The 20,008-nt window shown below is 61.4% G+C and overlaps 9 protein-coding genes across 9 annotated transcripts; 3 read left to right on the top strand and 6 right to left on the bottom strand.

The window, feature by feature from the left end:
• Nucleotides 1-232: 232 nt before the first annotated feature.
• Nucleotides 233-5,901, top strand: RHTO_02063 (ABC transporter; the record flags this gene model as incomplete). The annotated part of the gene is made up of 23 exons (XM_016415741.1): nucleotides 233-438; nucleotides 505-617; nucleotides 681-1,155; nucleotides 1,224-1,309; nucleotides 1,362-1,581; nucleotides 1,641-1,935; nucleotides 1,990-2,050; nucleotides 2,164-2,497; nucleotides 2,558-2,778; nucleotides 2,846-2,894; nucleotides 2,961-3,012; nucleotides 3,072-3,540; nucleotides 3,632-3,816; nucleotides 3,869-3,933; nucleotides 4,005-4,075; nucleotides 4,131-4,226; nucleotides 4,283-4,445; nucleotides 4,507-4,650; nucleotides 4,709-5,001; nucleotides 5,062-5,221; nucleotides 5,283-5,438; nucleotides 5,494-5,565; nucleotides 5,631-5,901. 23 exons carry the CDS (start codon nucleotides 233-235, stop codon nucleotides 5,899-5,901), a joined length of 4,257 nt encoding a protein of 1,418 aa, XP_016272311.1.
• A 176-nt stretch (nucleotides 5,902-6,077) lies between these two features.
• Nucleotides 6,078-8,383, bottom strand: RHTO_02062 (succinate-semialdehyde dehydrogenase (NADP+); the record flags this gene model as incomplete). Its single annotated transcript, XM_016415740.1, has 12 exons — nucleotides 6,078-6,139; nucleotides 6,237-6,315; nucleotides 6,373-6,436; nucleotides 6,491-6,886; nucleotides 6,946-7,328; nucleotides 7,391-7,404; nucleotides 7,465-7,584; nucleotides 7,642-7,702; nucleotides 7,758-7,791; nucleotides 7,856-8,003; nucleotides 8,061-8,151; nucleotides 8,219-8,383. 12 exons carry the CDS (start codon nucleotides 8,381-8,383, stop codon nucleotides 6,078-6,080), a joined length of 1,617 nt encoding a protein of 538 aa, XP_016272310.1.
• A 137-nt stretch (nucleotides 8,384-8,520) lies between these two features.
• RHTO_02061 (uncharacterized protein) lies at nucleotides 8,521-9,847 on the bottom strand (the record flags this gene model as incomplete). Its single annotated transcript, XM_016415739.1, has 5 exons — nucleotides 8,521-8,754; nucleotides 8,924-9,195; nucleotides 9,261-9,451; nucleotides 9,507-9,634; nucleotides 9,695-9,847. 5 exons carry the CDS (start codon nucleotides 9,845-9,847, stop codon nucleotides 8,521-8,523), a joined length of 978 nt encoding a protein of 325 aa, XP_016272309.1.
• Nucleotides 9,848-10,375: 528 nt separating this feature from the next.
• Nucleotides 10,376-11,336, bottom strand: RHTO_02060 (uncharacterized protein; the record flags this gene model as incomplete). The annotated part of the gene is made up of 5 exons (XM_016415738.1): nucleotides 10,376-10,686; nucleotides 10,745-10,935; nucleotides 10,991-11,121; nucleotides 11,189-11,265; nucleotides 11,321-11,336. The coding sequence occupies 5 exons, from the start codon at nucleotides 11,334-11,336 to the stop codon at nucleotides 10,376-10,378; spliced, it is 726 nt and encodes a 241-aa protein (XP_016272308.1).
• A 170-nt stretch (nucleotides 11,337-11,506) lies between these two features.
• On the bottom strand, nucleotides 11,507-13,279 carry RHTO_02059 (zinc finger, HIT-type protein; the record flags this gene model as incomplete). Its single annotated transcript, XM_016415737.1, has 5 exons — nucleotides 11,507-12,049; nucleotides 12,103-12,292; nucleotides 12,346-12,697; nucleotides 12,755-13,080; nucleotides 13,188-13,279. The coding sequence occupies 5 exons, from the start codon at nucleotides 13,277-13,279 to the stop codon at nucleotides 11,507-11,509; spliced, it is 1,503 nt and encodes a 500-aa protein (XP_016272307.1).
• A 450-nt stretch (nucleotides 13,280-13,729) lies between these two features.
• Nucleotides 13,730-15,465, top strand: RHTO_02058 (uncharacterized protein; the record flags this gene model as incomplete). The annotated part of the gene is made up of 8 exons (XM_016415736.1): nucleotides 13,730-13,991; nucleotides 14,053-14,267; nucleotides 14,332-14,458; nucleotides 14,524-14,621; nucleotides 14,673-14,776; nucleotides 14,832-14,952; nucleotides 15,008-15,087; nucleotides 15,147-15,465. The coding sequence occupies 8 exons, from the start codon at nucleotides 13,730-13,732 to the stop codon at nucleotides 15,463-15,465; spliced, it is 1,326 nt and encodes a 441-aa protein (XP_016272306.1).
• Nucleotides 15,466-15,698: 233 nt separating this feature from the next.
• On the bottom strand, nucleotides 15,699-16,779 carry RHTO_02057 (polynucleotide kinase 3-phosphatase; the record flags this gene model as incomplete). The annotated part of the gene is made up of 5 exons (XM_016415735.1): nucleotides 15,699-16,100; nucleotides 16,159-16,275; nucleotides 16,339-16,461; nucleotides 16,524-16,601; nucleotides 16,669-16,779. 5 exons carry the CDS (start codon nucleotides 16,777-16,779, stop codon nucleotides 15,699-15,701), a joined length of 831 nt encoding a protein of 276 aa, XP_016272305.1.
• An 86-nt stretch (nucleotides 16,780-16,865) lies between these two features.
• Nucleotides 16,866-18,523, top strand: RHTO_02056 (uncharacterized protein; the record flags this gene model as incomplete). The annotated part of the gene is made up of 2 exons (XM_016415734.1): nucleotides 16,866-17,022; nucleotides 17,082-18,523. 2 exons carry the CDS (start codon nucleotides 16,866-16,868, stop codon nucleotides 18,521-18,523), a joined length of 1,599 nt encoding a protein of 532 aa, XP_016272304.1.
• An 82-nt stretch (nucleotides 18,524-18,605) lies between these two features.
• On the bottom strand, nucleotides 18,606-19,833 carry RHTO_02055 (Heat shock protein DnaJ; the record flags this gene model as incomplete). Its single annotated transcript, XM_016415733.1, has 2 exons — nucleotides 18,606-19,436; nucleotides 19,501-19,833. The coding sequence occupies 2 exons, from the start codon at nucleotides 19,831-19,833 to the stop codon at nucleotides 18,606-18,608; spliced, it is 1,164 nt and encodes a 387-aa protein (XP_016272303.1).
• Between the last annotated feature and the right edge of the window lie 175 nt (nucleotides 19,834-20,008).

Raw genomic sequence — 20,008 nt, 5'->3', positions numbered from 1 at the left:
CATCGCATCTCTCGCATCGTCGCAACGCAGTCGCAATCGCAGCACCTTGTGGCGAGAGCGAGTGAGAAAATAGCAAAGTGTGCCGGCCGACGGTGGTTCCGCCGCTCCGCGACCAAGTCCGCGTCGACATTCCTGCCTTCGTCGCTCCCTCCGCTGCTTGTGTGACTGCTTCAACTGGTCGTGCTCGATGCTACACACATGACTGAAGCTTCCAGCGCCGCCATCGAGAGCCATGTCCGCCGCAGACGGCGGACCCAAGGAGCCTCTAACGAGCGAAGACGCGGTCAAGCGGGAGGCGGGGCTGACGGGCGGAGCGGTGACTGGGTCTGATGAGTCTGTCACGACTGCTGCGGAGGAGCAGGATGCCAGCAAGGACGTTGGCAAGAGCGAGGACCTCGAGAAGGACGAGGGCAACGGGGTCAAGGTCCGGCACAAATGGTGTGTCCTTGCTGTTTCTCTGCGCACAAGAGATGTCTCGGAAGGCTCACTTGTATCGCCCGGCAGGACCATCTTCGACCCGTTCAACTTCAAGCCGCCTCCTCCTCCTCCTGCGAGTATGGACGACGCCGAGACGATCCGGATCTCGCAGGCCAACTGGCTGTCCGAGTTCACCTTCTGTGGGTCCAGTGAACGTCTATCAATCCACGCTAAGCCGTCTTGTTGACCTTTCGCCCTTGCAGGGTGGCTGCAACCACTTCTCGTGCTGGGCTACAAGCGCGAACTCGAAGCTACAGACCTCCCCAAGATGGACGACACTCGAGAAGCCGGCCTGCTGGCCGACAAATTCGAAGCCAACTTTGCTCGGCGACGAAAGGACGTCGAAGACTGGAACCGCAGCCTCGATGACGGATCCTACTTCCCGTCCTCGCTGCAAAAGATGCGATGGCGAGCATCAGCTGCGCTAGGACTCGGGCGAGCAGACGGGCGGAGAGAAGTGGGCATGGCAATGGCTCTCTCGGACACGTTCTTCTGGTCGTTCTGGTCCGCCGGCGTTTACAAGGTTATCGGCGACGTGGCGCAGACGACCTCGCCTCTCGTCATGCGCCAGATCATCAAGCTCGTCCAGCAGTCGTACGCGGCGAAACAGGCGGGAGAGCCCCTCCCAGGAATCGGTCGTGGGATTGGCCTCGCAATCGGTCTCTTCCTCATGCAGCTGTGCGTTCGACGGTCGTCCCTCGAGACGCAGACGTCAGCTAACGGTCACCTTGCTCTTGCTTACGCAGCTTCATGTCCGTCTGCCAGAACAACACGTTCTCGCGAAGCGGTCAAGTCGGCGTGTTGGCTCGAGCGGCGTTGATCGCTGCGCTGTGTGCGTACAGTTGCCATGGCAGCGTCACAAAGGCTGACTCTTCGATCGGCAGATCGCAAGGCTTTCCGGATGAGCGGCAAGGCTCGCGTCGAGCACACGAACGCCAAGTTGACCTCGCACATCTCGACCTCGATGTCGCGCATCGAATGGAGCTCGACCTTCTTCCACTTCTCGTACACCTGCATCATTCAGCTCGTCGAGATCGTCGTCATCCTCCTCTGCACTATCGGCGTGACCAGCTTGGCAGGGGTCGGAATTGTTCTCCTCGCCATGTACGCTCTTCTCCCTTTCTGGGTCTTTCTCGCGTCGCTAACCGTCCTCTACGGCGCAGCCCGATGCAGACGTACGCCATGCGTAAGCTTTTCCAAGGACGCCGCAAGGTGCAGAAGCACACCGACGATCGCATCAAGTCCATCTCGGAGCTCCTCAGCGGCATCCGCGTCGTCAAGTTCTTCGCGTGGGAAGGTCCGATCGTCTCGAAGGTCGGGGAGTCGCGCAGGCGCGAGTTGGGCGGGATCCGAAAGCTCCTCACGATTCGAGCGGCGACGCAGGCGATGGCCATGAGTCTGCCTGTGCTCTCGTCCGTCCTCGTCTTCGCTGTCTACTCGCTCACCGGTCATTCTCAGGTGCGTCTCCCAACCCTTCGCATCAGCGTGATCCTGCTAACATCGTTCCGGCAGAACCCCGCCGAGATCTGGACCGCTCTTTCGCTCCTCAACCTTCTGCGACAACCGCTTATGAGTGCGTACTCTCCCGTCTTGCTTGAGACTTCACACTGACGGATCCTCCCCCGCAGTGCGTGCGTAAGGACCACCTCGTTTGCCCTCGTCTGACGCTGACCTCCGCGTGCGCAGTGCCCAACTCCCTCAGCACAATGACCGACGCCTACTCCGCCATGAAGAATCTCGTCCCATGCTTCATGGCCGATGAGCTACCCGAAGAGCTTTTCGTCCGCGACGACGAGGCCGACGTCGCGTTGCAAGTCAAAGACGCTACATTCGTCTGGGAGAGCTCGGCGCCGCCATCGTCTGAGAAGGTGGGCAAGGGCAAGGGTGGGAAGAAGGCGAAGAAGGGGGAGGAAGTGAAGAGCGAGAAGGGCACAGGTGCGGCGGACGAGCCGAGCAAGGTAGAGGACATCAACCTTGAGGTCCCGCGAGGCCAGCTTCTTTGCGTCGTTGGCAGCGTTGGGTGCGTGGCGGCCTTACTTCTGACGAGCCTGCGCCGATGCTAACTTGCGGCGCTGAGCAGATCTGGCAAGTCGTCGCTTCTCCAAGGCTGTATCGGCGAGATGCGACGAACCAGCGGCGACGTCGTCTTCGGCGGCAGCATCGCCTATTGCGCGCAGTCCGCCTGGATCATGAATACGACATTGCGAGCGAACATTCTCTTCGGTCGGCCTTTCGACGAGCAGCGGTACTGGGACTGCGTTCGCGCAGCCTGCCTGCTTGCCGACCTGGATCAGCTGCCTGGTGCGTCACCTCCTTCACACCACTATCTCTTGACCTTGGACGCCTTGCTGAAGGCGATGACCTGCAGCCGGCGACCAGACCGAGATTGGCGAGAAGGGCATCACCTTGTCCGGCGGGTGCGCTGCCTTTCGTTGACTTGTCTCGGCGGTGCAGCGCAACTGACGCTCGTCTCGGCTTCACAGTCAGCGACAGAGGGTTGCGATTGCCCGCACGCTGTACTACGACGCCGACATTGTGAGCCTCACCCAACTGCCGCAGCGAGAGTCTCGCCTTTTTACACTTTCCGCCCGCAGGTCCTCCTCGACGACCCGCTCAGCGCCGTCGACGCGCATGTCGGCGCACACATCTTCGAGCATGCCATTCAGGGCATGCTGAAGGACAAGACGCGGATTCTCGTCACGCACGCCGTCCACCTCCTCCCGAAGGCGGACGCCATCATCGTCATGGAGAACGGCCGCATCGCTGAGCGCGGCTCTTTTGACGAGCTGATGGCTGCCGGCGGACCGTTCTCGCGCTTTGCGCAGGAGTACGGCGTCGCTGCGGCTGCAGACGCCTCGAGCGATGTCAAGGCGCCGGCAACCGACGGCGCGGCACAATACGCACCGAAGGGCAAGGCGTCCAATCGACCGCTCATGCAGAAGGAGGAGCAGGCGAGCGGCAGCGTCGGCTGGAGAACCTGGAAGTCGTATTTCAAGGCCGCTGATGGCTACTACACCGTCCCTCTCGTCCTCGGTTCTCTCGTTCTTATGAGCGCTGGCCAGAGTACGTCAGGACCGTTCCCACTGCCTCGTACAGGCGACCGCTTCGTGCGGCCGCGCTCGCGGAGATTCGTCGCTGACGCCTTCTCACCCAGTTTTGTCACAGTTCGCCCTCACCTGGTGGCAAGAAGGCAAGTTCGGGCTCGGGCAGAACCAGTTCATCGGTCTTTACGCCGGTCTCGGCATCTCCAGCGCCATCTTCACCTTCGTCCTCGGCGCCGCAACGATCTGGTTCGGCACAACTGCCGCACGCAATCTGCACCACATGGCGCTCGAGAAGGTGCGCTCGCTCTGCCTGCCTCTTATCAACGTCGCTGATCCCTCAGGCGCAGGTCACGCAAGCTCCGATGAGTTTCTTCGACACGACGCCGCTGGGCCGCCTCATGAACCGATTCTCGTGCGTTCGCCATTCCTTCCTCACGACCTACCCCGGCGAGACTGACTTTTTCCGCGCTTCTCCACTCGCAGCAAGGATACCGACTCGATCGACAACCGCCTCAACGACTCGCTCAGGATGTGCTTGGCGACCGTCGCGCAGAGTTCGTCCCCTCTTCCGCGCTCGTTTGACCAGTTCGCTCACTCAGAAGGCTGCAGTCGGCGCTTCGATCATCGTCATTGCGATCGTCTACCCCTACTTCCTCATCCCGACGGCCTTCGTGCTCGCGCTCTTTGTCATGACCTCTAACTTCTGTGAGTGTTCTTTCTGCTGTCTTCGGCCATCTTGATGCTGACGACCCCACGTCCAGACCGCGCCTCTGCCCGCACGATCAAGCGCCACGACAACGTCTTGCGGTCGTTCCTCTACGCCTGGTTCGGAGAATCGCTAACCGGACTCAGCACGATTCGGGCGTTCGGCGAGAAAGAGCGGTTCCTGCGCGGGAATGAGAAGTTCATTGACTTGGAGAACCGGTACGTTGGCTCTCTTCCTTCCTCAGGTTTTGCGAACTGTTCTGACGATGCCGTTTCGCAGGGCCTGGTTCTTGACGGTCTGTAATCAGCGATGGCTCGCCATCCGTGTCGACGCCTGGGGCGCCCTCCTCGTCTTGATTGTCGCGCTCGTCGCCGTCGGCGAGCGAACGACGATTCCCTCCTCCAAGACGGGCTTGATCCTTGCGTGAGTCATTATCTCGCCTTTCCCACGAAACGCTCAGAACTGATGCCCATGGTGCCAGCGTCACGCTCGCCATGCAAGCCTCTATCGCCATGCTCATCCGCCAGACCGCCGAAGTCGAGAACAACATGTCGTCGATCGAGCGCTTCGAATGGTACGCGAAGAGTCTGCCGCAAGAAGCCCCCGCCATCATCAAGGATACCGCACCTCCTACGACTTGGCCTCATCAAGGCGCGGTCACTTTCCGCGATGTCGAAATTCGCTACCGCTTGGAGCTGCCGTCCGTCGTCCGCAACTTCAATCTCCAGATCCAAGGCGGCGAAAAGGTCGGCGTCGTCGGCAGGACAGGTGCAGGTGTGTGCAGATTGTGCAGACCTGTTGAGCAGTACTGACCAGGAGTATCTCGCTTCACAGGGAAGTCAACGCTCACCCAGGCGCTTTTCCGCATCCTTGAGACATACAAGGGCACCATCGAGATCGACGGGCTCGACATCAGCAAGCTCGGCTTGACGCAGTTGCGCGAGCGCCTTGCGATCATCCCGCAGGAACCTCTCCTCTTCAGCGGCACCTTGCGGTTCGTGGCGCTCTCCTTCCTCTTCCTCCTTTTCGAACGCTCATTCAGCACGTCCTTACAGATCCAACCTCGATCCCTTCGGCCTTTACGACGATGCTCGACTATACGACGCACTCCGCCGGTCGTGGCTCGTCGATCGAACAGCCGGAGCAGACGGGAGCGGGCAGGTCTCTCGCTTCACGCTCGACACGCGCGTTGAGGACGAGGGAGCCAACATGTGCGTTTCCGCAGGCTGTTCAGAGCGGACCGCGTCGCTGAGTCCCGATTTTCAGGTCACTTGGCGAGAGAAGCCTCGTCTCGCTCGCCCGTGCGCTCGTCAGGGACGCCAAAGTCATCGCTCTTGAGTGAGTTGACTCTGAATCCCTGGGATTGGCTTTGTTGGGGGCTGACGAGGCTCCCGGCAACACAGCGAAGCAACCGCGAGCGTCGACCTCGAGACAGACGCCAAGGTGCAGGCCACGATCCGCAGCGAATTCAAGGATAAGACGCTCCTCATCATCGCTCACCGCATCTCCACCATCGTCGGCTGCGACAAGATCCTCGTTATGGACCGCGGCGAGATCCAGTCGTTCGCGAACCCGCTCGAGCTGTTCGACCTAGGCGACGGCATCTTCCACTCGCTTTGCGTGCAGTCGAGCATCTCGCGCGAGGATATCGTCAAGGCGCAGGCGGACCGGTAGAGTTGAGCTGTACCACTTTCTAGAGGACCCCATCCCGAGACAATCATGTTGTGCAAGATTTCGTTACAAAGTTTGCGTTCTGTACAACCGCGAGGCGCATGTAGGATCTGCGAAGCCGAGGAGACGTCAGTCTGGAACGAACGGGGCGCAATCAGCAGGATGGAAACGACGAACCTCTACAGTCCGCCAACGGCGACGAGCTTGATGTTCTGCCAGTCTTGCAGACCGTATTTTGAGCCTGTATTAGCGATGCGCAGGTGCACGAGAGAGCAAAGAGGATGGTCAGGAAGCGCTTGGGGGGCGAGAGAAGGGAAGGAAGAGGACGGAGAACGCACCCTCCCTTCCGAAGCCGGACTCCTTGATACCGCCGAAGGGAATCGCCGCCTGCGAGATAACGCCAGTGTTCGCGCCGACCTGTACGAGCGGACGAGTGAGCGGGACGAGGAAGAAGGCGGGGAGCAGGAGACGCACCATTCCGACCTCGAGCGCCGCGGCGACGCGGTACAGGCGCGCGATGTTCTCGGTGAAGAAGTAGCTGTAGCATGTGCCTGTTAGCGAGTCGACAAGTATCGGGCATGTGCGCACGCACCCAGCAAGTCCGACCTCGGTGTTGTTGGCCATCTCAACCGCCTCCTCCTCGGTCTTGAAGCGGTACAGCGCCGCAAGCGGACCGAACGTCTCCTCGTTGTCAATCGCGCAGCTTTGAACGTCCGCAAGAACAGTCGGCTCGAAAAAGTATCCGGGGACGTCGAGCTTCTTTCCTCCAACGACGACCTTGGCGCCCTTCGAGACGGCATCGTCGACGTGCTGCTGGACCTTGTTGACCGCCGCCTCGTGGATCAACGGACCGTGCGTGATGCCGTCCTTGACGCCCTCGCCGACCTTGAACTTGCGCACGGCGTCGGCGAGCTTTTGGGAGAACTTGTCGAAGACGGCGTCGTGGACGAGGATGCGGTTCGCGCAGACGCAGGTCTGGCCGGATTGACTGTTGAAGGAGCTCGTTAGTGATCAAAGGAGATTGCGAGGCGAAGAGGCGGAACGCACCGGAACTTGCAAGCGATGACACCGTTGACCGCCTTGTCGAGGTCAGCGTCTTCGAAGAGGATGAACGGCGCGTTACCGCCCAGCTCAAACGAAAGCTTCTTAAGCGTTCCCGACGCCTGCTTCATCAAGATCTTTCCGACGCGGGTCGAGCCGGTGAACGAGAGCTTGTGAATGAGCGGGTTCTCGCAGAGCTCCTTTCCAACGTCGGGAGTGTGCTTCTGCGTCAAGACGACGTTGACGACGCCGTCGGGAACGCCGGCTTGTCGGCAGATCTCGGCGATGGCAAGGACCGAGTAGGGAGTCTCGGCGGGGGCCTTCATGACGACCGTGTTGCCGGCAGCGAGCGCAGCTGCGAGCTTGCGAGTGACCATGGCGTTGGGGAACTGTGGAGAAGCGGAGTGAGCGGTCGCAGCAAAGGGGGCAGAAGCAGGAAGAGCCTCCGTACGTTCCAAGGCGTGACTGAGGGAGTGCAAAGTCAGCCTCGGGCGGGCGTCTTCGAAGGTGAGGCGTATTACTCACTGATAGCGCAGACACCGATAGGCTGCTTGAGCGTCATGTTCTGGACGCCCTTGACCGCCGAAGGAATCACGTCGCCGTAGTTGCGGACAGCCTCGCCCGCGAACCAGGTGAAGTAGCTCGCTGCAGCCAAGATGCGTCAGTACAACCAAAGTTGGACGAAGAAGGGCAGGCACGCACCGCCGTAGGTAACCTCTCCTCGCGCATCCGCCAGAGGCTTTCCGTTCTCCGCCGTGATGATCTGTTCGAGCGGAATGTCAGCCTCGCTCAGCTCGTAAGCCTGCCGAGGCACACACCTGTGCCAGATCCTCCGAATTTTCGGTCATGATCCTGCGAAAGAGAATCGCCTCGTCAGGTGGGGAAACCTCGAGGTGGAGGTGCGAACGAGACGGACTGGAAGATCTTGTTGAGGATGGCAGCGCGCTCGGTCTCGGTCGTCTTGCGCCAGGACTTGAGCGCCTCGTGAGCGACCTTGACCGCCTCCTTGGTGTCCTCCACCGTCATCTCGGGGAGGGTGCCGAGGACCTGTCCGTTACCAGGGTCTGCGGGAGGGCGATGAGCGCTCGTCCGGGATGCGCAGGCAACTCCAAGAAACGCACTGATGACCTCGAACGTGCCATCGTTTGCCCCAGCGGTCCACTTTCCGTTGACAAAGCCTCCCTTTTCGATCCAGAGGCTCGGGTTCTTGAGCTGCGGGCACGGCAGTGAGCGCCTGGCCGGGGTCTCGGCAGCCTCGTGCACGAGTCCGTGTACCCACCTTGAGCGGCGCAGCCTTGTTCGATGCCATTCTGCGCTGTTGAGTCGAGATGATGCGGGATGGGGCGAGTGAGCGCGGGATGGCGGCGGGGCAGCGGGCAGCGAGGCGAGTGGCGGGCGAGCGAGTCAGAGAGCGGGCAGAGTGAGCGATGCAGACACGCAGCATACGAGCACGGAGAGCGAGAGAGTGGGAGACGACGAGCGGACGAGCAACTTTGGCAGGAGGCAGCGCTTCGGCGGCGGACAAACTGGCGCAAATGACCCGTCGGGTGCGGGGTAGACGCGGAGAAGAGATCTTTTCCGTTAGCGAGCCGACGAAGCGACCATTGCCGCCGCAGAAGGACGAGAGCCGCTCGACAGCAGCGAGTTCTTCGTGTCGAAGACGAGGCAATGTTGCATGTTCCCTATGTACAGAGGGGCTGGCAGGGTAGAGTGGACGTCTGGGTCGACCGCTGGAACGTTGACGGAGGAAGGAACGTCGTCGGAGGCGGAAGAAGCGAGGTGGAAGCGGGTCGAGGAGGAGAAGGAGGGGCGAATCTGCATCGCGGGCGGCTCGGTTGTCAGCGGGTGCCGCGACTCACGGTGCAGGGGATAGCGCAGTCGAAGCACATGCAGGGGAATGCAGGGAACGCACTCGTGAGCCCTCGACTCCCTCCTCGTCGCCGCGACCTTCCTAACATCTCGCAGCCCTCTCCTTCCCGCGCACGTACTGAAGCACGCTTGGCGTCGAGTAGAGCACTCCGCCCGTCCAGTACTGCAGACTGCGCTCCGTCTGCTTGAGCATCGACTCGTTCGCCGGTCTACCCTCCTCACCCTCCTTCAGCGGCCACAATGACAGGACGAAGTTGCCCCAGGTCATGTTCTTTGGCGGTTCGTCATTTGACCAGAACTTGGTGCACCAGCCGCCAGGAGTGTAGAACCCCGTGGCAAGGTAGCCAGTCTTCGTGATTATCTGGAAGCCGGCGTCGCCAGTCGACACTGTACAGAGAGCGAGTTAGCTCTCGAACACACGGAGTTGAGGAGAGCGAGGAATGGCGACGCACAGCCCGTCTCCTGGTCGAAGAAGCAAAAGTCGAGAGAACCGCTCGCCTCCGCTTTTACGCAACGTTGCCAGTCGACAACGACGTCGAGCGTGCCGGGGTGCATCCTGCCGGTGACGAAGTAGAGGACGACGTTGCCGCCGCTCCAGAGGAAGGGCTGGAAGAGGCGGAAGAACATTTCGACGCTCTCGCGGCTGTCGAGGCGAGGAGTTTCAGCTGCGTCTCGCGAAACGAGTAGCGCGGACTCACTGGCCGCACGGCGGAGCCATGGTAAACAACCCGCCCTTTCCCTCGATGCAAATCGTGGCGAGCCGCCGCATCCAGTCGTCGGCAGGCTGGCCTGGCAACTCCATCCCGAAAGGTTGCTCGCGCCTCGGCTGTTCCGGGAGACGAGTTCGTCAGCGAAATCTAGATGCTGACAGCGAGCGCAGACTCACAGGAGTAGGCGCATCGCGGATGATGTCCTTGACGAGTCCGAGAAAGCCATCGTCGCCGTCTCTCTTGAGGCGCAGCAGGACAGCGTTTGCCGGGTCTGCCTCGTAGGCAACCTTCTCCTCATCGTAGAACGGGTGGTGTTGAGCGGGTGACATCCTAGCCGAGAGAGCGTGGCAGGAGGAGAAGGGAGAGAATCCGACCGCAGGATGTCCGGACCGTCCGCGGAGCGCAAGCTTTGCTGCCGCGAAGCAGCTCGCGCGCCTTTGCGGCCAGCAACGAAATTCGAGGCCGAAAGGAGCACCAAGAGCACGAGAGGTCAGGCGCTGAGGCGCTGAAAGCGGGTTGCGAAGGTTCGCCTCTCGCATCTTTCTGCTCGACAGCTTGCCGATGACCTGGCGTGTTGACTGTCGCCTTGCAGCACAGCAGCTGCAAGTTGACGATGTACGAGAAGGGAAGACCGGACGGATGAACGTTATGGAGCGAGGTGGGACGAAGTTTGGTCGAGACGCAGGTGAGTGGGTCGACGTGCGTTGGCGAGGTGGGCCTCAGTAGTCAAAAGGAATTGCTTCAACTCCGCGAGACTGGACGGCAGCTGGGGACCGTGTTCGCAGTTGTTTGTGGAGGAAGAACGCACCTCAGCAACTTCCCTCTTCCTGACTCCCTCCCTGACTCGTCTGTCCTCCTCAACAACTCGCGCTCGCCTCCTTTGCGCGGACATACTTGAGCACACTCGGCGTCGGGAAAAGCGCCGTGCGCGCCCAGTGCTTGACGTGACCCGTGATCTCCTCAAGTTCCTCGTCGACAAGCTTTCTCGTCTCCTCAGACGCCGCCTTCAGTGGCCTGGATCCGAGCGATAGATTGCCGAACGTCATGTTCTTCGGCGGTTCGTCCTTCGACCAAAACTTGGTGCACCAGCCACCGGGAGTGTAAAAGCCCGAAAAGAAGTAGCCCGTCTTCGTGACGATCTGGAAGAAGCCCGCGTCGCCCGTCGACACTGTCCGTGCCGCGTCAGCTTCGGAGCACTACTTCAGCGACGAGAATGTGGCACGCACATCCTCTCTCCTGGTCGAAGAAGGCAAAGTCGAGCGAGCCGCTCGTCTCCGTCTGCACACGCTGCTGCCACGACAGCACCGAGTCAAGCGTGCCGGGGTGCATCCTGCCCGTGACGAAGAAGAGGACGATATGTCCTCCCTTCCCAAGGAACGGCTCGAAGAGGCGGAAGAACATCTCGACACTCTCGCGGCTGACGAGGTGAGAAGTGTCAGCTGCATCTCACCAAATAGAGAGGGCCGACTCACTGGCCGCCCGGCGGAGCCATAATGAACAAACCGCCATTTCCCTCTATGCTGGCCTCGGCGAGCTTTTTCATCCAGTCGTCGGCAGGGTCGCCAACATGGCTCCATCCCGTGCCATCGAACCGGAGAGGTGTCTACCCGAGCATGTGTCAGTGACTGCAGCCAGAACGAAGAGCAGTACGAAGAGGGCGGACGGCGTACCGGGTCTGGCGCATCGCGGATAATGTCCCGAGCAAGGCCTGCCAGTCCCTCGTTGTCCTTGGCCAGAGCCAACAGGACTGTTCGCCGGGTCCTGCTCAAAGGCGGCCTTCTCCTGGTCGTAGAAGGGGTGACCCTGAATCGTAGCCATCGCAAAGCCGAGCGAGAGCGAAGAGGAGAAGGAAGAGAGACGCAAGGCCCAACCGCAAGTGATCCCGGAGCATCCGCGGATCATACAAGAGGCGCTCGAGCGTTGTTGACGGTGAGCGCGCAAGTAAACAGACGAGGCGAATGCTAAGGTGAGCGGCGGTCGGATTGCGGTCATGCCAGCTCGACAATCTTGGGTTTCGACCCGTCCTCCTGATCCAGTTCCTGAGCCTGCACGTCCTCCTTCGTCTTCGCCAAGTCCTCCTTTCGTCGCTCGACGGCCTTCTCTCGCTCCTCCTCCTCTGCCTCCCTCCGCTTCGCCTCACGTTCCGCCAGTTCCGCCAGCGCATCAGCCGCCTGCACTACCTCGTTGCCCGTCGAATACAGGAACGACGCGTAGAACAGCAGCTTGGCCGAGGCGAGCGTGCACTGCTGTTTCTCGCGCTTCGAGAGTGGAGTCGTCGTGCTTGGTCGTGCGATGAGGGGCTTCGAGACGGTTGGACCGCTAGAGGGACTTTGTGCGCCGTTCGAGGGTTGGGAAGTGGCAACGGCGGTAGAGAAGAGGTGATGTAGGTCGGAGATGGAGGCGAGGGCGCGTGCGAGGGCGTGCGATGCGAGTGGCGAGGAGGTGGAAGAGGAGATGGCGGCGATGGGAGCGGGGCGCAAGAGCTGGGCGACGTCGTGCAGCAAGAGCGCAACGAGCGCAGGTGACATGCCCTGTAGATACAAGCATGAATATTCGCCAAGACGAGGCGAGGATGGGGACGCACCTGCGGTTCTCGCGCTGCCACAGACTCGAAGGCTTCGTCAAGATTGCTGAATGTCGAGGTTGATCGCTCGACGAGGAAGGGCAAAAGCTGTGCGAGCAGCTGGATCGCGGTCGCTCGCTCAGGCGACCGTTCGGGCAGGGAGGAGAAGGAGGCGAGAGAGAAGGTGCGCAGGGTGAAGGCGTAGGCGAATCTGCGGAGTTGCAAGGTCAGGCCGGTCGCGCACCTTGCACCGATGAGACTCACAGGACAGAGACAACGTTGAAGAGCAAGTTCGGGTTGGCGATGACCTTTCCGTCGGGCCCGACCTTGAGCGCCGGCAACTTGTCCGCCGCGACGGGAGATGGCCGCACATCCTCGTCCGCTTGGTCATTCTCGTCTTCCGCATCCGCCGCGTCGCCACCTTCTGCTTTCCTGCTTGCCTCGAGCATCTCCTTGAGCAGCTTCGCTTCTTGCTCGACGATCCACCACGGCTCGTCGCCCTCAAACTCCTCCTCAACCAGCTTGTTCACCCGGTTCGGGTCTTGCAGAGTCGCCTCGAACGCCGCTTGCTGTTCTGGCGTGAGGAAGGAGAGGAGCTGTTCTGACGGGAAGGCGTCTGTAGGGAGGAAAGGGTCAGCTCGCAGGGCTTTGCGATGAATGCGGGCGAACGCACCAAGGTCGAGTCCCGCTATCCGCTCCTCCAACTCCTTGCGTTCCTTCTTTCGCTTCTCCGCATCGAATCCCGCCTCTTCATCCCCCGAGGCGGCCCGCTGGATCTCCTCGAGTTCCTTCTGCTGCTCCTCGAACTGCCGCAAGAGGTCCAGCATCTTCTTCTTCTCGTCTCCGCCGTTCTGCTGCTCGGCGTTGAGGTCGTCCTTGAGCGACTTCTGCGCAAAGGAATCGGTGCAGGCTGCATGTTCGGGCGATCGAAAGCAGGCGAGCGAGCAGTAGGGGAGGTTGCAGTTCGGGCAGGTGTAGCGGCTGATCTGCTTGTGGCATCTGTAGGTAGGAGCAATACAAGCTGATCAGGACCTGGTTCGGCGCGTCTCGACATGGTGAGCGTCGCGCGAAGCCGTTGAGAGATGAGGAAGAGAATGGCGACTCACATGCCGCAGGGTGGCGAGGCGGCTGTCGAGACGATGGGCGGTCGCTTTCTGCGCGGTTCAGCATCCTTGGCGCGCGGCAGACGCAGCTGCATCGTAAAGCGAGCGAAGTGTTCGAGCGAAAGGAAGGTCTTCACTCGACCAGCGACTCCATGCTGCCTCGACAACACTCTGAGCCGTCGCTGGCTGCCTGGCTGTGCTCCTACAACCCCAAGGCTCGCGTAGACTCGCTTGAACGGACGCTCGCCGGTGACGACGACTTGCTGCTCGCGCTCGAGGCGCTTCGGGTTAGGGTGGGAACAACGGGTCATGATGGGCACGCAGAGCTGGACGAAGGCCGCAGAAAGGTACGTCTATTGCCTGTGGCTGCCTGCGACTCCCCAATAAGGGCGGAACGAGGCGCAGGCGGTCGTAGTGGTCTCTTCTTGCTCGGGGAGGCTCCCTCGGTCCCCTCGAAGCGCTTCTCACGGCCCGGGATTCGCTGACCCACCTTCGGCTGACAGATTGAGACCCTCCGCTCATCCCTGAACTCGCTCACGGCCCACATGACGCACCTCACCGACCGATTAGCCGCTTCCGAAGCTGCTCTCGCCTCTGCAACCCGGCAGACTGAGCGCACGTCGGCCCAGCACGCCGAAGAAGTTGCCTCTTTGCGAGCGCTATGTACTGTGTGGGAAGGTAGATGGCGGCAGGAACAGTGTTTGAGGGAGGAGGCGGAGGGACAGCTTGCTCGGGTGGTTGGAGCTGAAGGCTTAAATACCCATGCAGCCCGGCGGATCACGACTGTACGGCTGGCATCGGCACGTAGTGTGTACTGATCTTACCTTCACGCCCACGTCCAGAAATGCGCTGACTCGGCGCATCGCAGCTCCACGCCGCGCACACGAACGCCGCGAATCGGGTGCTTCCGCATCCTCCGAAGCCAGCTCCTACCGCTTGTCCCGCCAATCACCCGCTGTACTGTCGCCCAGTCGACCCGAGAAGCTCAAGACGCAAAGTCGAGCGCTGATTGCTCAACTTACGCACGACTTGCGAACTTCTGCTCACGAGCATGCACGTGCTCTGACGGAGAAGGACGACCAGGCGCGCCAGCTCCTTCGATCACGCTCGTTGTTGCCTCGCTAATGCTGCAAGTGGCCACGCTCAGATTGCTTCGCTCACTGCCGACCTCGCCGTCCGTCGCGACGAGCTTTCCAACCTCTACGCCTCGCTCGACTCGCTACTTCCGCTGCGGGGGAACGGCGCTGTTATTGCTAGCACCGCTGTGTCCGCTGGTACGCTCGTGATCGTGCACTCATCCAACTGGTCCCTACGCTCCCGGTCACTGAATTCGGCGCAGTTCTCTCAGGCCCGCCTGACACAGCCGCGCCGGGTCGAATGGTACACGACGACGAGACGCTCAAGCTGGAGGAGGAAGTGCGGGCACTCGAGGAGGAGGTGCGCCAAGATACCAAGCTTGTTGGCTTTCCGCTGACATTGCTACACTAGATCGCTCGCCTCGATGGCAGCGGAGGGCGAGGCGAGCAGGACAATGCGTCGACGCTGAGCGTGGCACCGACGAACGGCTCGGCGCAGGACGGGGCGGAGGAAGGGTCCGTCGCAGCTCCGTCTTGTCCGGCGTCGACTGCTGACAGTCTTCCCATGCAGCTTGGCTGAACAGCAAGCCCGTAACGTCATCAAGGAGCTTGAACGCCAGCTTGTTGTGACAGAAATGAGGCTGAGGGAGGTCGAGAACGAGCGAAGTCAACTGCGACGATTGCTGGAAGACGTGCGCTAGACTTCTTCCGAGCTCCGCATCATATCTGACGATCACGGCCGAACAGCATGCTGCAGGTCTCGCGAGGAACGTTCCCGCGACAGAACTTGCCGAACGGGTCCAGCGAGCAGAGGCTGAACGGGATCGGTCAGTCCTCATGTCGTCGCATCTTCGCTTGTCTGCGCTAACGATTTTGCATTGCCCAGGCTTGCCGCACTGCTTGCGACTTCCGAGGAAGAATCGCAGTCCCTCCAAGCCCAGCTCGCCGCTACACATCAATCGCTCGACACGCTCTCCGCCCGAGTCCGCCGTAAGCTCGTCGAGCAGAAGACGCGCTTAGAAGAAGCTCAGCAACAGATTGCACGGCTGTCGGATGAGCTACGGCGAAGCGAGCGGGAGAGACAGTATCTCGACGACTGGATCAGGCGTAACAGTCGTAAGGAACGGAGTCGACATCATCCAGAGCGTCGAGCGGCAGAAAATAGTCCAGAAGACGGCTCAGGAGGGGCAATTAGCGTAGACTGAGCGTTGTTGTTCACCTCGCTTGTGCACCTTTTCAGGCGTGTCGAGAGGGAGGGGAAGTGAACGCCCGGCTACAAGCCCGGCTGCGTGGTATTGCTGTAAGGGCCTGCAACATCGTCACCTAAACGCTGCCCCTGTCCCCAGGTGTGTCCTGCTCCTTGCTGTCCGTGTCCGCCTCGTGGTGCAATTCCTTGTCCACCACGACCTGCGTACCCTCCGCGCCAACTTTGCTGCGGTTAAGAGCCATATCCAGCCTGCCCCGCACCGAACGGCACTGACCCCGCACCGTAAGCAGCTGGATTCGACCCATAGCCTTGCCAGCCTCCTCCCGCTGAGTAGCCTGCTCCACGTCCTGAGCCGTAGTACCCGTATCCGCCACCAGGTGATTGCTGATACTGCGCACCCTGCGAAAAGCCCCCTCGCTGCCCGTACGTTGCACGCGGCGGTGGACGCCATGTCCCGTCATCGACGAAGCCGTCAGGCCGTCTGTACGGTTCTCGAGGCCGAGGTTGTCTTTGTTGTCGAGCGGAGGGATTCAGTGTAGATGCGTGAAGTAGGTCGAGGAGGGATTGGATGAGAGCGGCGTCGACTTCGGCGGGCGGAGGAAGGGGTGGAAGGGTAATGATGCGGTCGAAGCCCTGCAAGTGACATCAGATCAGCCAGAGCGACAGCGAAAGGCTGAGGCTCTCAACATACCTCGCCGAGCGTCGGTTCTTGCCAAAGCGAGGAGAACTTGTCAAGCAGTTGGACCGCAAGGTCGGGATTGTCGATAGTAGGGTGGTCTTGCCGGACGAGCAGGCGTTCCCGGCAGTCCTGGCGACGGGCAGTTAAGTTCAACCAACACTCAACAGAAGAGACATCACACGAAAAACGCACCTGCTTGCTCGTGCCCATGACCATGCAGCCAACTTCGACATCCGGGAACTCGCTCGCGATTTCCACCCAAGTCCTCCTCTGCCCGGCGTCAAAGTTCTGCCGGTCGACGAGTACAGAGTATCCCTGCATCCGAACATGTCAGCAGGCGGTTCCGTGACCTGTAGACGGCAGAAAGGGAGGCCCACCTCGCCAAGCCTCGTTCGAACCATGTTCTCGCAAGTCCTCCGGTCTCCCAGGTCGTCCTGGTTGACTCGCACCCATCCCTATAGTTCCATGGGAGTTATCAGCTGTCGCTCCAGCCCGTCCGACCTGTTCACCGGCAGGACTCACCTTCATCAGTTGTTCCCACCGTTGGGAGAGTGTGGACTTTCCCGACCCGACTACGCCGGCCAGCACGATCAGTTCCTGCCTGTGAGGCAGAGAAGCGCCTTCCTCAGCCATCGCAAGCGTGTCAGCGGGTGACAAGGCGGAGGTGAACTCGCGGGTTGACCTTCCACCGCTCGCTTGCTCCCGCTCACCTCGCTGCGATGGCTGATCTCTGGCTGAAGGGCGACTACCCTATCGGACCGTTTCCTCATCCGCCCATCGAGCAGGCGGTGGCAGATGTCCTAGCCAAAGCCCCGTGGAGCGGATTCTCGACGGGGGACGTAGGCTTCAGACACGACTTCGTCGACCGGCCAGAAGGTGCGTACGATCTGCACAGCACTATCAAACCCCTGCTGACCCGCTCGAGGCGTACACAGCCGGAACTGCCTTCCTCGCCCTCCTTCAACCCCCACCTCGACCTGCTCCCCCAGACGGCTTGCGCTACCTCTACGATGGACCGACAGAACGACGCACAGTCTCTCAGCACACCGTCACCTGCCCGACGAATGTCAACACGCCGACGCAGAACTCGGCAATGCAGGTCGAGCTGGAATGCTTCACGGCGTTTTGCGGACACCTGCCGCCGCGAGACCAGCCATACCCGCCAAACTCGCCCGAACTGCGGTTGACGAGGTTTAGGAAGAGGTGGCGGATCACGAACGGGCAGTATCCGACGTTGTGGTTCTGCTATTGGGGTCAGGATCAGAGCGGCGGAGCAGGTCAAGGACCTGCGCCGAACGCACCGGCTGGTTGGGATTCGATGCCCGCACGGCAGTATCCTCTTCAGCGGCCACCGAACGTACCGAGCAATCCCATCTACCCCTTCCCCAGCCCGAACCGCCCTCCGCCTTCCGCTCAGCCCGGCATGCCCGGTACTCCCCAGAACGCTCGACCTCCTCAGAACTACAGCACGCCTCAGACGCCCTTCACTACGACGCCGGCGAGCGGTCTCGCCCGTCAACAACAGCTCGCAGCGCTGCAGAACCAAGCGGCACTCGGTCTCTCGACGTCGAACCCGACTCTCGAGGCACGACAGCAGCAGTTCCAGGCGCAGCAGCAGGCGATGGCGGCACAACAAGCACTGGCCGCGCAGCAAGCCCGAGCAGGGTATCCAGATCCTCGACTTGCGCAAGGGTATCCGGCCGGCATGACGCCTCAGCAGCAGCTGCAGGCGCAACAGGCCTTCCTGCTTGCGCAACAACAGCGCCAGCACCAGCAACAAGCAGTACCCTCCACGCCAGCAGATGCGCAGGCTCAGGCTGCTCGAGCCGCAGCACACGCCCAGGCAATCGCCGCTCGAACACAGCGCAAAGTGTCGGGGTCCGCCCCTTCCGCTGTACAGCCTGCCGCTGTCGCGTCGTCGTCACGAGATCAGGACGACACCGCCCCTCCCACCGACATCCTCGACCACCTCACCCCTCGCCAACTCGCGATTCACCGCTACGCGCACAACCACGACATCCTCGCTCCCATCTTCGACCCCTGGCCTACTTCGTCCATCCTGTCCGGCGAGCCTCGGCAGCGGGAAGTCGAAGAGATTCTGGCGACTACGGGCGTCTCGTCGCGGTCTGGCGAACCGAGAGTTGGCGCTGTACCTGGGCTCGGACGAGACGGCGGCCTCGCCGTGCTCGCAACGAGTGCAGCGCGCATCTCAGCTTTCGCTGCGCTCGGGAAGGAGCCGGAGAAGGCGCGGTTGCCGCTTGAGGAACGGAGGAACCAGCTGCAGAAGATGCTCGAGAGCATTGAGGGAAGCATCCAGCGGATGGAGCAGCGGCATCAGGAGAAGGTTGCGCAGATCAAGGAGGGCCCGAAGGCGTAGCATCTTGTCCCCACTCTTCCAGCAGGAGAATCCGTTCGCCCGCAATACTGTTGCCTTAGTCTCGCATCCCAACGGTGCCATTCTACATCCCCGGCGGTGCCGGTAACGCGAGATGCCCTGTCCCTGACTGACCGCGCTCGATAGCCTGCAGTTCTTGCGCCCGGTCGAATGCCTCCTCCCGCTTCATCTGCTGCACGCGCTTCCTGATCGCCTCTCGATTCTCGTGCCCCCTCGTCTGCGCCTCCAGCCGCGCCCGCTGCAGGTTCGCCGCGGCGTCCTGATGTTTCTTGTCGTAGACCATTGGCATCCACCCATTCGACGACTTGCCCGTCTCGCTCAGCCGCTTCCCATCGTCGCCCGGCGCAAACGCATCAACGCCGTCGGGTACAGACGGCACGGCGTACCACGCCGAGAGGGGCGTCATGAAGAGTGTGAAGCTGGCGAGGGCGAGAAAAACGAATCCGTTCTTGCCGAACACGCCTTGACCTTCCCATCCTGCTGCCCGGCCGTTCGCCGCCATCCCGTCTCGATAGCTGGTGTAGAACGGGTTGTCCTCGGGTCGGAAGTGCGGGTTGTACGGGTCGGTCCAGGTCCAGTGATCGTACGTTCCGGCGTAGCGAGCGCTACTGCTCATTGGCCGACCTCGACGGAAGCTGTACTCCGGAGACGACGATGACCAGGGAGATGCACTCGTCTTTGCGCCGGCCGTCGCGCCCCAGCCGAACCCTGACCGAAGGTAAGCTGCCCGTCGATTCGGATCCGAGAGCAGCTCGTATGCCGCAACAATCTGCTTGAACTCGTGATCGTCGTCCTTCGCTCGCCCTTTCCCCTTTCTCGACGAAGACGAAGACGAGGCAACGGCAGCAGCGGCGCGGCGGTCGGGGTGGTAGAGTTTGACGAGTTCGAGGTACCTCTGCGGAGGAACAAGTCCGTCAACTCCGTCTCCTCGTCACGCTCGACGAACGCCGCAAGCTCACTCCCTTGATCTCCTTCGCCGTCAAAGCCTTGTTGGGCGCGAAGTGGAAGATCTCGAACGGCGAGGGATTCGACTTGGTGGGGAAGGGTAAAGGGTTCGGCGGATCCTCCGCGACGGTCGCACGAGCCGCGCTAGTCGACGCGAACGAGCGGGATGGACATGCGGATGGTCGAAAGGACGCCGGATGCTGTGAGGGAGTACCGATGGTCCGGGGACGAGGGCGAGGCGATGAGGCGGCGTCAAGGGACGGGACAGCGTTGGAAGGCCGCAGCGGTGGGTGTAGCGACGCAGCGGGTAGTCTGCTGCACGCACAGCAAGCGAAAGAGCGTGGCATCGCAGCGAGACGACGAGGAAGGAAGCGAACCCCCGAACCCGACCCCTCTTGCCGACAATCGCCAACACAAGACTCGCGTGTTGGGCTGTACGGTGCTGCATTGCCTCGGAGAGCTCCAGAGAAGGCGATTCGGCGAAGCGGACAGCGCGAGGAGCGAAGACTCGAGCAAAGAGCG

Source organism: Rhodotorula toruloides (genome assembly GCF_000320785.1).
Source record: "Rhodotorula toruloides NP11 unplaced genomic scaffold Scaffold16, whole genome shotgun sequence".
Taxonomy (NCBI): Eukaryota; Fungi; Basidiomycota; class Microbotryomycetes; order Sporidiobolales; family Sporidiobolaceae; genus Rhodotorula; species Rhodotorula toruloides.
Note: the sequence above shows the minus strand (reverse complement) of the source record. Positions and strands in the feature narration are given on the sequence as shown.